At 48.6% G+C, this 14,037-nt stretch overlaps 5 protein-coding genes across 5 annotated transcripts; 4 read left to right on the top strand and 1 right to left on the bottom strand.

The window, feature by feature from the left end:
• Window positions 1–164: 164 nt before the first annotated feature.
• Window positions 165–3,773, top strand: ALT_4753 (uncharacterized protein; the record flags this gene model as incomplete). Its single annotated transcript, XM_089599797.1, has 5 exons — window positions 165–347; window positions 414–1,127; window positions 2,520–3,015; window positions 3,075–3,122; window positions 3,403–3,773. 5 exons carry the CDS (start codon window positions 165–167, stop codon window positions 3,771–3,773), a joined length of 1,812 nt encoding a protein of 603 aa, XP_089456135.1.
• A 562-nt stretch (window positions 3,774–4,335) lies between these two features.
• On the top strand, window positions 4,336–5,628 carry ALT_4752 (uncharacterized protein; the record flags this gene model as incomplete). The annotated part of the gene is made up of 1 exon (XM_089599796.1): window positions 4,336–5,628. The coding sequence occupies one exon, from the start codon at window positions 4,336–4,338 to the stop codon at window positions 5,626–5,628; it is 1,293 nt and encodes a 430-aa protein (XP_089456134.1).
• A 1,039-nt stretch (window positions 5,629–6,667) lies between these two features.
• ALT_4751 (uncharacterized protein) lies at window positions 6,668–10,461 on the top strand (the record flags this gene model as incomplete). Its single annotated transcript, XM_089599795.1, has 8 exons — window positions 6,668–7,163; window positions 7,234–7,608; window positions 7,662–8,222; window positions 8,273–8,378; window positions 8,427–8,684; window positions 8,732–9,061; window positions 9,400–9,476; window positions 9,539–10,461. 8 exons carry the CDS (start codon window positions 6,668–6,670, stop codon window positions 10,459–10,461), a joined length of 3,126 nt encoding a protein of 1,041 aa, XP_089456133.1.
• A 461-nt stretch (window positions 10,462–10,922) lies between these two features.
• On the top strand, window positions 10,923–11,489 carry ALT_4750 (cupin domain-containing protein; the record flags this gene model as incomplete). The annotated part of the gene is made up of 1 exon (XM_033556870.2): window positions 10,923–11,489. One exon carries the CDS (start codon window positions 10,923–10,925, stop codon window positions 11,487–11,489), a length of 567 nt encoding a protein of 188 aa, XP_033412761.1.
• A 64-nt stretch (window positions 11,490–11,553) lies between these two features.
• ALT_4749 (zinc-dependent alcohol dehydrogenase family protein) lies at window positions 11,554–12,725 on the bottom strand (the record flags this gene model as incomplete). The annotated part of the gene is made up of 3 exons (XM_033556869.2): window positions 11,554–12,029; window positions 12,081–12,530; window positions 12,581–12,725. 3 exons carry the CDS (start codon window positions 12,723–12,725, stop codon window positions 11,554–11,556), a joined length of 1,071 nt encoding a protein of 356 aa, XP_033412760.2.
• Window positions 12,726–14,037: the final 1,312 nt, after the last annotated feature.

Here is a 14,037-nt window from a genome sequence, read left to right as displayed (position 1 = left end):
CTTGTAGCCATGAAATGATCAAACCAGGATTATGCAGCTCGACTACAACACGTCACATGTGATGTGTTATGCATATTGTTCACATTCCTATAATTCTTAACTCAACTTCTCACTTCACACCTATTGATACTTGCCATCATTAAAGAAGGCAAATTACGCACAACATGGGATCTATCACAGAACCTGATCATCTTCCGTCAATCAGCTATGCTGATCTTCGACACGAGGATACAGGGATCAGAGATAGAGCTGCTGGAGCTTTCACCCAAGCCCTCCGGGACTATGGAGCATGCCGAATACGAGATCATGGGATCCCGCAGGGTAGACTTGACATGTGCTTTGAGAAGGTGAGTGCCACACCACGCCAGAACACATTCGTCAGGTTGCTGTATTGATGAATTGAATTTCGTCAGTGCCGCCAGTTCTTCCAACGAGACCCTAGCGAAAAGGTAGCCGATTGCGCCAGGTCTGGAGTAGCCAGCAGAGTGCGATTCGTCCCGTACGGAAGTGAAAAGACGCGTGGAGAACCACACTTGGAAGAGGTTCTGCAGCTCCGGGATGGGATTTATAATATGGGCGGGAATTGGTCCCTCGAGGCAGGAGAGCTTATCTGTGCATTGGAAAACTTGCATAGCACATGTAGTGTTATTCATTGCACGCTGCTTGAGTGTTTGTCGTCCTCTCTGCATCTGACTCGATCTTTGACCTCTATCCACCGCAAAGAGAACTCGTACTTCGCGCCCACCTACTTCGCTCCGTGCCATCATGATGAAAACATACTCCGTGTCCCTGTCCACATCGACCCCACAACGATGCTGTTCAATTTCCCGGACTCGCATGGCGGCCTCAAAGTTGCAGACCTGAGAAACAGGGCTGGAAATCTCTCTGCTGTAGAGGTGCAAAAAACAGCGATGTTTATTCCGACGGGCTGTCAGCCCGGGGAATTTGTTGTTCTAGCGGGTAATCTTTTAAGGAGGCTGGCTGGAGGTATAAAACATGCGGTGCATTACATAGAGCGGCCGCTGGGGTCTTCCGGGTTTCATTTGAATTACTGGACAGTACCGGATATGGATACTCCCTGTGATTTTGGCGGCAAACGAGAGACTGTGGAGAAGTATTTGATGAGGGTATTTCCATCAACATTTGGTCATTCCTAGTACATATCTGGGTTGCTGTGAAGACAAGTTGACCGACATCCCTCGGGTATAAGTACTTATAACCACCTAACAAAATACAGATATTACCTATTTAGGAAGTTAGATAGAACTTACCTATATAGCATGCAATTAGGGCTGGCAAATTATTTTTCTTTCCTACTACTTCCCCTGCTGCAGATAGAATAAATAGTTCAATTACCTTTATTCAATTATGAATTCCTTCTAAAGCCTTATAAGAGAGCTTTTATATTATCTATATTCTATATCACTTAACTAGGTATATAAGCTACCCTATTCCAAAGATAAATACCTTAAGGGCCAAAAATAGTAAGAGTAAGTTCTTAATTTTCCCAAGCCCTGACTGTGCACTACACACTTCATCCATTACTCATCTAGCATAATAGATCAAGTCTTTTAGAACATTCATGGCAAAGCAAGAGAACTCTGCAAGGGGAACTAAGCTACAGAGAGTGAGGTATGTAGTGCTGTAGTATGTGGCTGTGGCTGACAGCACATGGGGCTAGGCACCCTTGCCATCAGCCTTGCTCTGGAACATATGAATAGGAGCTACTGCTAAGTAGTAAGATAGAAGCCGGCCTGCTTGACTCATATGCCCTAATGGTAACTCTAAGTGACCTGCAGTTAGAAAAATAGAATAGCGCTAAAATTTAAGAGACCCTATCCTGACTGGGTTATAGTCCGGACATCCTTTTGGCCTAGTGGTATATTATTTTGATACCTGCTATATAAGGTGCTGACAACTATTGTTCTGATTTTGCAGGGTCATCTCCCTTAGTAATTATATCTACATGGCTTGTTTCTAAACACCTCTATGAAGCCTGCCTTTCTGTCCTATACGCTTCGTTCAAAGCAAGCAGTGATCTAAAGCAAACTTGGAGAAGATTCTAGTTGTTCATGAAAATGATCACAGGAGACCATTGTCTCGGTCGACGCGTTAGATCAGTTCTTATCAATGACATCATGACGTCAATGACGATGATATTGCAGACTTACGGAAATCAATTGTTTCCTTGCTATCTTAGGCATCAAACATACAACAAGTTGCAATACCCTCCATTCAACATTATATCATAAGTCTCCGATATGGAAAGATGGTTCATCCGCTCACCAAGTCGGCCACTTTTATCAGCCTTGAATTTATAATGTATTCGTTCAGTCCTAGTGGCCGAGAGGAGTGAAACTGCGAAAGAAAAATACTATATTAGGTTTCCTGGAGCAGCCTTTTCACCTCATTAATTGTTTCTTATCCAAAAATCAATCCTCCCTTCACCCTTCTCTCCCATTCCGGCCACGCAAGGTTGCTTACTTTCCTATCGAATTGAAATGACACCCAACACGCAGAACCGCATTATCGTTGTGCTTGGGTCTACAGGATCCCAAGGCAAAGGCGTAGTGAGTGCGCTTTTAAGTGACGATTCGCGGGAATTGTGGAATGTCCGCGCAGTCACCAGGGATGTCAATTCCGCCTCAGCTCAACGTCTTTTGACTGATTTTCAAACCCCCGACCACCGTCTCAGCCTTACTTCCGCAAATGTTTTGGATATAGAAAGTCTTCAGAACGCTTTCTCGGGGGCTTATGGTGTGTTTGCGGTGACGAGCGAGGCCAGTTCAGGAACGATTGAAAACGAGGATGACCTGAAGCTGGAGCTCGAAGGCGGGAAGAACATTATTGCTGCCGCGAAGAGTTGCGGCATTCAGCACTTTGTTCTCAGTAGCTTGCCAGACATGAAACGAGCGACTTCTGGTCGCTTTGACAAACTTTTCCACATGGATCATAAGTTTGTTATTGGGCAGTGGGCAAAGCAAAACCTGTCGGCAGTCACTTGCCTTCTTCCTGGTTAGTCTCCCTGCTGACGCCAAGCGTTTGTGTGGATTTGCAACCAACCATTGTCGCAGGTCTCTTCTTCACCAACCTGGATCGTCCGCAATACTGTCGAAGAGAAGGTCCGTTCTGACATAGATTTCCCCGTGGAAAATATTTCTAACTGTGGCAGCAAATGGGGTCGTTCATTTTTGTCCCCCACTTCCGTCCACAAAATTTGTTGAGTGGGTTGATCCTGTACATGATATAGGTATTTTTGCTGCAGGTAAGTTGTGATATTAAATCTTTTGTGGTCGCTTCTACCAAGTGAGACCTGGCGGGATATCCCACGTCTTGCAAAGGGATACTGGAGAGAAGTAACTTATGGTCAATGAGAAGTACAAAGCTGACAGTATCTCTTAGAGGTATTCGCTTTAGGCATTGAGAAAACAAAGAACAAAAATTACGTCGTCTGCAGTCCGAAATTGCGGATGGACGAATTAGCATCCACCTTTACGCGAGTCACTGGGCAGCCAGCGATTTATTCCCCAATCTCGATGGATGAATGGGCTGATTTGTCGTCCAGAGAGGTAGGAAAAGGATTCAAGGAGGATATTCGCCAAATGATGGAATGGATCTCGATAGCGCCTGAGGACAAGATTTGCTACGGGGCTCTTGATCCAGCCGAAGACTCTTCGTGGGAGGATCTCCACCTACGAGCTAGTTCTTTCGAAGATTGGTTAAGACGTTCTGGATGGAGAGGCCCTCCAGAGGGAAACCGTGACATGCCTTGAGAATGCTCATGGCTGCGATTGAAATAGTGCCCAACTGTTAAGCCAAATCTCGATGCTAATCATGATATTATTTAAATATAAAAATTTAAAAAGTGGGGGAGATAACAAGAGATATATAAGAAAGAAAGTTTCTAGTATTAAGTTTAGCTAACCTAAATATTCTAACCTTAATCTGCATTACCTGGCCTTAGTTATTTATAAATATCTAACCTTTTCTGAAAGGTCAGCTGACCTGTAGCCACTTAGGCTTTTCCTATTGTGCTTACTAGGCCTTTATAATCTAAGGCTTAGGCTGCTCACAGCCGGAGGAGTAATTCAGTCATTTTTCAAACCTCCAATCTTCACCTACTCATCTTCATCTGATGCAAGAAACAGCAACATTAGTGGTGCCTCAGGTGTCAATGTGTCCAACGGAGTAAAGTGGAGGACGTTAACCAGTTGTCATCTGCAGCTTATTCTGACCGCCGCGCCGTCGTCTTTATTTTGTCCCGTTCCGAGTTCTCTCACGGCCCGCGCAACATATATTCATCAAAATTGTCACGGGAATCGATCAAAATACACAATGTCATCACAAAATGGAGGGGTAGTCCATCAGAGTACAAGCGAGAGGAAAGAGAAACGAAAAACTGTCCGCCGTGACCCAGAGAAGAGACGGCAACAGAATGTCCAAGCGCAACGAAAGTACCGTAAGACACTCTTACCTGACGGAAGCAAGCATACTCAACAGTTGTTAGGAGAAAAGCTGCGTAAGCGCATGGATCAACTTGAAGCCATTGCAGCATCTGCGGCGCAAACCTGTCCTATTGAAGGTGCAACAGCTGCGAGTACACGCCCGTCTGAGGGTGCCTCCAGGGATAGCTCATCCAGCACGCCGTTGGATATCAGTACAATAGACCTCTCTGCATACGATGCCTCTGATCTATCTGTTTCAACTGTATTGGCCGTAACCCCAGATCAGTGCCAGTATCCTCCTCAGCAGTTAGATAGCGGCCTGTCGGCATTGTCCACTTGGGATCCTAGAACATATCTGCAATTAGACGACCCGGATTCATCGTTGCGCGCATGGAACTCTACAAATTTTGTCGATCCTTCTCTTCTCATCTGTGACAAAAAGAACGACAGTCATGGTCCATACTGGACGGCCACCGTCAGTTGCGGCTGCTCGAAACCACATGTCCAGATACGGACGCACGGCCCTGACCCATGTTCCTACGGTGATATCAAAATACTCTCAATTGGACCGGGTTCACCCGCCGCAGATCCATGCGCCAACCAGCTTCGCATCGAAACGGTCTGCACTGTATCTGCACTGTACGCTATTGGGACCCATGTTGGCATTACCGAGGAGCTGATCTGCGCCGACGACTCTCTCTCTCCGTTCTTCCGGTTCACTGTGGACTCGGCGGAGGATACAGCCGAGACCGACATGATTTGCGCAGTGCAGAGAATATTCAAGACTCTGAAACCAGATTTGAGGCCCACTAAGGAACAAATTACCGTCAGGCATCATCCCTTCATCGATATTGTACCCTTTCCGACGTTGCGTAGGAACCTCATCAAATACCAGGATGAGTTCGACGAGGATGAGTTCTTCCATGACATGTTGACCGGTCTGGTGTGTTGGGGCGGTGCGGGTGTCGGAAAGAGGGATCGGAATCTCTCCGCCGGTTATGCTTCGACGGGTACACCGTGGGACGTCCGCAGCTGGGAAGCAAGAGATTGGTTTATCAAGAAGTATTGGAGGTTGCTAGGTGGTGAAGATGGAGAACTCGTTCGCCAGAGTGAATGGTGGCGCAGTATCAGAGGGGAGGACCGACTGAACGTGGAGGCCGTGGGAGTCATTGAAGCAATATGACCTTCGTGCGCTCTCTAAGCAACTGAGGCTGTGACTGATAACCAGGAAGGCCCATTAACAGCGTCCTCGCCCTAGGTCCGTCAAGCAACTTATGGCTTGCTACAAGATGCGTGTTTGCAAGTGTGGAGGGTTGACGAAACCCTATCATAATGCCAAAATTCCTCCTACCAGTCAAGTCTCCAGAAGCTTTATTCAAGGCTTCGATGAAAAGCTATGCTGGTTGAATCGGGATCCCGGAATGAGGTTGAAGGCTTTTCTTTCAAGCTACGAGGTTGGTGCCCAGTGGCCGCTCTCCATCGAGTAAAAATACAGCCATTAAACTCTATATTTCAACACAATACTTGTGACGTCCATACTGTTCGGCCATCTCCTGCTCGTTCCCTACGGTGATCAAAGCGCACCCCCTGGTCGAAGAGGTCCCTTCCCATGAAGTAAAGAAGGTAATGGGATATTAGAGGCCACCTTCGTTGTAAATGCCTTCATGTGAAATCAATGAAGCCGGCTCACAAGATTCTTTAGCCTCACAATGAGCACAAATTCCACGTCACCAAATAATGAGCGGCGGTCAGAATTACTTCTCTGATGCAGCCATTGTGAGATAGCGCCTGCGAGCAAATCATTCCAAATCCAAGGCGTCATTCGCGTGTTGTGGTTGGACTGGATGAGGAGAAAAGCTGCGCTTCCGTTTCACCTGCGACTCCCCGGCGGCTATTTCTTTGGATGCTCATGAGTGGTCGGAAATGGGACACTGCGCTCTGTGCTCTGTAATGTATTATTTAAAGATGCTGTTGAGCCCTCGCTGGGTTTTATTTATTACGATATCTCCGCATGAATATTTTATTAGGACTGGCAAGACTAGTTCCATCCAGTTGGCTGACTCAGTACGCACGAGGCTGAGACTAGGGGACATGATATAAAGTACGGCCACCTCAGCGGCGCATTTCAGCCTTGCTCGTTCTTGATAATATAAGAGAGAAAGCCCCTTAAGGTCACTAGATAAAGCGAAGGCAGATGCAACAAAAGTGGCGAAAGCGTCAGTATGGCAACAACACAACCCCTCATCCAGAATCCATTCCAGGCAGCCATGCTCGAATTCAAAACAAATCTCAACAACGATAAGCTCTACACCAAGCTGCTTGCAGTCGCATCGATCGACGAGGTCTACGACCTGACTGACAAACTTCAAGCCGATCAGGGCAGGAAAGGGCATCTCCGCCATCTAGCCAAGATCGAGCCTTTCCTCAACCGTCTCCGGGAATATACCGGCGCCATTGATACTTTTGTGCAGGTATATCCGGAAATCATGGGATTGATATGGGGTCCGATTAAGCTGTTGCTGCAGTGGAGCAGTACCCTGACGCAGTCGTTTGATGCTATTGTGAACACGACAGCGGATATTGGATTGTTGTTGCCGGAGTTCCAGGAAGTTGTGGTGTTGTTCTCAGGAAATGATAAGATCTATGATGTGCTGGTTTTGTTTTTCAAGGATATCCTGGACTTTTATCAGATTGGGTTGAAGTTCTTTACCATGCCTCGTATGTATGGCGGAAATGTTGCATAGGTCTGGTGTGTGGCCGAGCTGACTATGATCTTGATTTGGTGCAGGCTGGAAATGCTTTTTCGAGGCTTTGTGGCCGCGGAAGAAGGAGCATATTAGTCTGGTGAAGACTCACATTGAACGGCACGCTCTGCTGATGCGGAACGAGGTGAGGCTGGAGCATATTCGGGAGGAGCATGATACTCGCCTGAGGGCGTTTGAGCATTTCAAGAACGCTGAAAAATCCCACCGATTGCAGCGGTTTTACGCTATCAAAGCGGACATGAGTCCGAGGATGTATGATGATAAACTCAACTGGTACCATAGCCGTGTCTGTGAAGGTACAGGGACTTGGCTGTTTAAAGACGACGTGGTAAAAGATTGGTTGAACATCAATAATGGTTCTTCAAGGGTCGTCTGGCTTCAAGGAATTCCAGGCGCAGGTTCGTGCAAACTCCTCTCCATTTCGGCCATGAGTAACAGAGACCACGTCTAGGAAAGACATTTCTTGCTGGTGCGGTAGTAGACAAGGCGTATACCATCGGTCATACTGCCTTTGCCTTTCTCAGTCACGCCGTCAGCACCAGTACTTCGGCCCTCGGCGTTCTACACTCTCTTCTATTTCAAGTGGCCTCGCAGCACGAGGATCTCCAAGACGTACTTTGCCACTCAACCAATGAACAAATCAAAAGCAACATTACCGTGGCGGTGGATACGCTTAAGAGCATTCTGGATTGCGCCGGCCAAGTCTTCCTCATTGTTGATGGTTTGGATGAGATCGACGAGGTTGAGCGCCGAGTGCTTTTGAAGCAACTCCTGCATCTATCTCATGAATGCCATGAGACCCGCATTTTCATCAGCAGTAGACGGGAGGAAGATATCGCGGTAATTCTCGAGGCCAGATCGGAAACGATTCGGGTTGATGGAAGGAATGAGGAAAGCATCCAAGTCCTTGTCGACTATCAGCTGAAGCAGATTTTTCAGAGTAGAAGGTTTCCTCCTCAAATCCAGGATGAAATAAAGCGCTCGTTGGCACCGCTTGCATCCAAAGCCAAAGGTAGGAGATGCTTTTCTCGGCGCGATCTTGCGGCTCACGCAACTACTTAGGGATGTTCCTGTATGCCAAAATCGTCTTAAGCGGTATTGAGCTGATAGACAATGTGGCTGAAATTTGCGAAGATTTGAGCATTCTCCCAGAAGATCTAGATGATGCGTAGGGATGCCTGGGATCAGAATTAGACGATGAACTGACCTGTTACAGGTATTCCCGAGTGCTTGTACGAATCAACAAACTGCGACCACCGTCGGCTCGCAACAAGGCCAGAAGAATACTGGCCTGGGTGGGTTGCTCGCCAACACCGCTAACCGTCCAGGAGATCGAACAAGCACTGATGATAAAACCCGAAAGCCTTGAATTGGCGACAAAAGTGTTCGCCAGTCCAAACCTCAACCGACTATGCGGACCCATTATCGAAATAGTTGATGGATATATTCAATTTGTACACTTCACAGTCAAGGAGTATGCATCGTGAGTCTGACTGGCATGTATCTGACTAACGAGCGCAGATACTTGTTCAGTCCCGGCATTGACGGGCATATTAGCCTCACCCATGCGACCCTCGATCTTGCCATCTGCTGCACTACTTTTCTCAGCCAAAGACATTATGATGTCGTTACTCTGGGCAATGATGACATCTTTACCGGCCTCCTACTGGATGGCAGCTATAGACTGCATTATTTCGCAGTAAATGGCTGGTATGAGCTGGTCAAAAAGTACTTGCAGTTGACACAGAACAAGCCACTGCCACTAGGGCTTGTGCACTGCCTAAGGACGCTGATGGTTAAACGCAGTAACGAGCAGTTTGCAGCAGAGCGCGATACCTTTTTCAAACCTGCGTACTTGCAGCCTATCAAGCCAGAGTATCCGGATCTATATCACTTTCTTGTTAGAATAGCTCAATTTCATGAGAGATGCTCACAAACTTGGTATCATGTCAACGAAGGTATACCATTAATCCACGGCTTTGGTCAGAGGACTGACTGCGATAGGGGACAAATGGAACAGTTTTGATCCACTGTTGATATCCTGCGTATCGGCGAAAATATACCGAGAGCTGGACTCCAAGCTGTGTCCTTCCAGCTATCATCAACCAAACTGCCACTGCGATTCCATAGAGCAAAACTTCGGCAAACGTCCGTTCAAATGTGGGTTCTTGAACTGTTCTTTTGAACAGCATGGTTTCGAATCCAGAGCGCAAAGAGCAAAACATGAAAAAGAGCACGATCGCCCTTGGAAATGCAGCGTCTCTGGGTGCGAATATGAGACTATAGGATTTCTATCCAGCAGCATGAGAGACCAACACCTGGAAAAAGCTCATAAAGAACAGACACCACCAAGGGTTCTCTCCGAGGACACAATCGAACAGGATGAGGTCCAGGCACTGGTGCTCGATTTGGTCAGAGAGGATGAAGTGGAGATGGTCGAGCGTCTCCTGCCGCGGGTTGACGATCTCTATCGATTTTCTTCTCTCCTAGGCAAGACGGTAGGCGAACTTGGATCTTTGCCAATGGCGCAGATGATCACGCGGGTCTACGAAGAGGGAGCGAAGCACAGGGCTGTGGATCAATTTTATCACGGAGCTATAAAGTCCTGTAACGTCAAATTTAGCGATTGGCTTATCAACTCGAATCAGATGCCGGAATATAGAGATGAGGCGGCGTCTATTACTGCTGCCTTCGTGAAGACCGACTCTGAGGACATGTGGAGACTCTGCGAGCAGTTCATGGCGGCTCTCTCGCGAGCTGACGACATGGACCGAAGGATGTCCGATGTTTGTTTTGAAGAGCCGGTCATAAATGCCACCTGCAGGGTCGCGAAAAGGGAAAGTATGTTACTTTCCCTGTGGGAATCCGTCGCGGGGATTAAGAAGCTCAAGGCTGCTAAGCTTTCCTACTCCTTGGGGGTTGTTGCAAGGACGACGTGCTCTATTCCACTCGGGAGAGCTCTCCTCCAATACGGAGCTGATGTCAATGGACAGAGGGGTAAATTAGCGGTTTCACCGCTTCAATTTGCTGCGCGGAAGTCGTCGATTGAAAATGCAGAGTTCATGAGATTCCTCCTCTCTGCCGGCGCCGATCCGGACCAGGTTTCGCGCTCACGAAAGCCTTCCGATGGGATAGGCGCCAAGGAGATTGTCCGGTGGCTTGGGATGACATGGAACGAACTGGTCGAGCAGACGAGAGATTGTAGGAGGGGCGCCTCCGCTGCCCCTCCGGATCCTTCAGGAGGGCCATGACCTTGGCGAGCTGCCTAGACATTCAGCTGAGGGGCCAGGCGGTGTTTGCGACACTATTCCGCTAGTCATTATGGAATTCTTGCTCATTAATTAAAAGTGTTGAGAATAAAGAGCATTTACTGCTAATATGCTCAAAGAAAGGCACCAAAAAGGCTAGATAACATATCATCGTGGGATGATTGATAGTCAGCACAGTGCAGTGGGTGTAATTAAAACGCCACTTAGGCTGTTTTATAATCGAGACTAAGACGAACTTAATGAGAGCCAGACCGGGTCATCCTTGCAGAAATCCTGCAGCCCAACCAGACCGCTCCAGCACTGTAAGGTTGTGAAGACCTTGCTGATTCGAGTCGTTCGTATAAAATGTGGCGGTCCCCCGTCCAGTATCTCATCCCCTCTCATCCATTTATCCAATTCCATCTTCTCATCCCTGGAAACTCTTAACTCCTTCTCCAACCATCATGTCTACGAATCCAGGCCAAGTCTCCCCCCTTGCGGGGGTAACCCGCTACATCACCACCCACAACCCCGCCGGACAAGCCATCGTCCACTCGGAGCAGCCCGTCACCTGGGGTTCCTACCAGGACGGCGCGCTAGGCATGGGAGTCGCCTACACGACCTCCGAATTCCCCGCCAACCTAAACAACGAAACCGACATTAAAACCCACGAGCAACTTATGCAGAAAGATACCCTAGGTTTGGTGAACCCTGGCGGCACGGTGTGTCGGTTTGTCGACTTTGGACCCGGTGGAGAGCCGTTCATGCATCGCACGCAGAGCCTGGATTACGGCATTGTCCTGCAGGGAGAGATTGAGATGATTCTGGATTCGGGGGAGAAGAGGATGTTGAAGCCGGGGGACATTGCTGTGCAACGGGGAACGAAGCATGCGTGGAGGAATCCGAGTGCGGTGGAGTGGTCGCGCATGGTCTTTATATTGCAGGACATTCAGCCGATAGTGATCGGGGGGGTTGTGCTTGGGGAGGATGTGGGTGGGTCGGGGGAGATCAAGCCTAGTCAGGGTGATTGACCGGTATGTCACGTTCTTTTTCTACATAGAATTTGAGATATAGCACATGATATACAATGAATGGCTACTGGTCCTTCACCTTGATGACGACCTTTCCGAAATGCGCTCCGCTTGCCAGAAACTTGAACGCCTCCTTGGCCTTCTCGAAGGGGAATACCCGGTTGACAACAGGGTGGATCTGGTGCTTTTCGTAGAACTGCACCATCTCCTCGAAGCGGTCCTTCGGACCGTTGATGATGCCCTTGATGGTCAGGTTCTTGCGCAGCGTGAGCACATTCATGTTGAGAGTGTCGTTCGGATTCTGCTGCTTTCCGGATGTGTAGCCGATGCAATCGATCAGACCACCGAAGGCGACGCAGTCAAAGGTCTTGCTCAGGGTCTCCGAGCCACCGGTCTCGAGGATGATGTCCGCGCCGTGGTTGTTCGTCACCCGCATCACTTCCTCACTCCAGTTGGGGTTCGTGCGGTAGTTGATGGTATAGTCGGCGCCGAGCTTCTTCGCCTGCTCCAGCTTCTCGTCGGATGAAGACGTAATAATCACTGGGAAATATCAATCGCATGCCACAGGTGCATAGGCATTACGAAACAAACCTTTCGCGCCGGATGCCTTCGCAATCTGCAAACCAGCAATCGAGACCCCACCCGTCCCAAGCAGCAAGACATACTCGCCCTCTCCTCCGTTCTGTCCCATCGGCCGCATACCATTAATCGACATCCACGCCGTCACACTCGCAATGGGAAGTGTACTGCCCTCCTCGTGCGTCATATAACCGGGGGCCCGAACCAGAGCCTGCTCGGCGAACACACGATGTGTCGCCAACACTCCATCCAGCGGCAAGCCCAGACCGCGTGCTAATTCCTTCTCAGTCACTTGCCCGGTCTGGTGGTCCGGGAGGAAGGTCGACAAGACGCGATCGCCGACTTTCCAGGCCGTTACGCCCTCGCCCACCTCAGTGACCACACCGCTCATGTCGCTGCAGGGGACGATGACGGTTTCGACTCCCTGGGTTGCTTTGTGGTGGGTGTACTCGCCCATTACGACTAAGACCAGAATAAATATAAGTTCGGTACATTGAATCGAGGTTACTGACCTTCGGTATCGCGATAGTTCAAAGAAACAGCATAGATTTCCACGAGGACTTCCCCGTGTCCGGGTGCGGGCATTGGGGCCTCGGCCTGCTGCAGGCTGTCAAGGCCTTTCAGGTTACTCTTCCATTGCTTGATAGATGGCGCCATTTTAATGATTTGAAGCTCGACCTTTGGTGTCCTCCAGGAAGGTTCAAAAGCCCAAAATTTATGCAACAGATGGTCGGAATTAATATTGCCCAAAAATGCGTCATTGTGGAGTCGCCCCGCAGCTGGAGAAACCCGGCAGACTTTCTGCGATGGACATTTGTCCCATTGCCGTTGACTGTTGATATCGATGTCCTGTGAGACCCAGAAAGATAGATCGAGGGCGTACTTGACATTGGAGAATGCAGAAGATGCAGTCGTGATGCACGAGTTTGTGTGTGGTGGTTTTACCCCAATGAGGGGTCGATAATCGGCTTGGAGAACTTTTTCCGACGGTGAAATATCAACATGCCGTTCGAAAGTAGGAGCCTCGGTTGGGAGATACAGAGCACATAAACCCTCTCTGTATCGCAGCTTGCTCTTGAATGTATATTTGGGATACACCTTCAGCAACCCGCTATGTATACGATGCATTAATGCGGAACAGCAGCTCGCGGAAGTGGTCGAAGAAGACCAACGAAGGCGTTAAGAACTTGTTGTTTTGTCAGCCTGAAGACTCAAAAGCCTTGCTGATTTGCACGGTATTTTATCCACGGCCTCTTTGTCCTTAACACCTAACGGTCTCTATCTGGATCGCAGACCGGTTCACTCATGCGACAAGAGCCAGAAATCCAACCAATAGCTGGCTGTCACTCTGGTAGAGGACAGTGCACCGTCGGCGCAATATGCACCACGTAAAGGGGATAAGCCATCAAGCACAGTAGCTCGTCGGGTCTTGCTGGATATTATCTATTCCGTGGTTAGATAACGACGTCTGAGAAGCTCTTGACCCTAGTACTGGTGAATCGCGGCCTTGAGATCCGAAGTGTCTCCTGCTGCCGATATGCCTCCGCAAACAAAAGAATTCAGGACAGTCCTGTACACACTTCTGCGTTAGCGTACCACATGTGAGTTGCAAGATCGTGGAATAGATATCTCTTCATCATATGTATATATATTGTCTGGTGGACTGGGTCTGGTTCCACACCAAAGCAGCCCACTCAGTTAGCAGATCAAGAAGCCCAAGCTTTGTTCATTGTCCCACTTGTAGCTTCTCTGCTGCTTCCATCTATTAGACACGCGTCATCCCACTGACGTGAGGAACTTCCCCTCATCAAGCACAAGGATTTCTATGGATGGTTGTCTTCAGGCAACCAGAAAACAACGCATCCACATATGGATATGCAAGTCTCCACCCCTCGGTTTTGACCCCTTATCTCCGGCCCACATACACGTCATGGCAAAGGTGAGGTATAAACAACTATAAACAAGCACG

The sequence above is a fragment of the Aspergillus lentulus genome (genome assembly GCF_001445615.1).
Source record: "Aspergillus lentulus DNA, contig: Alt08, strain: IFM 54703, whole genome shotgun sequence".
Classification (NCBI taxonomy): domain Eukaryota; kingdom Fungi; phylum Ascomycota; class Eurotiomycetes; order Eurotiales; family Aspergillaceae; genus Aspergillus; species Aspergillus lentulus.
This window is presented reverse-complemented; position numbering and strand designations above follow the sequence as displayed.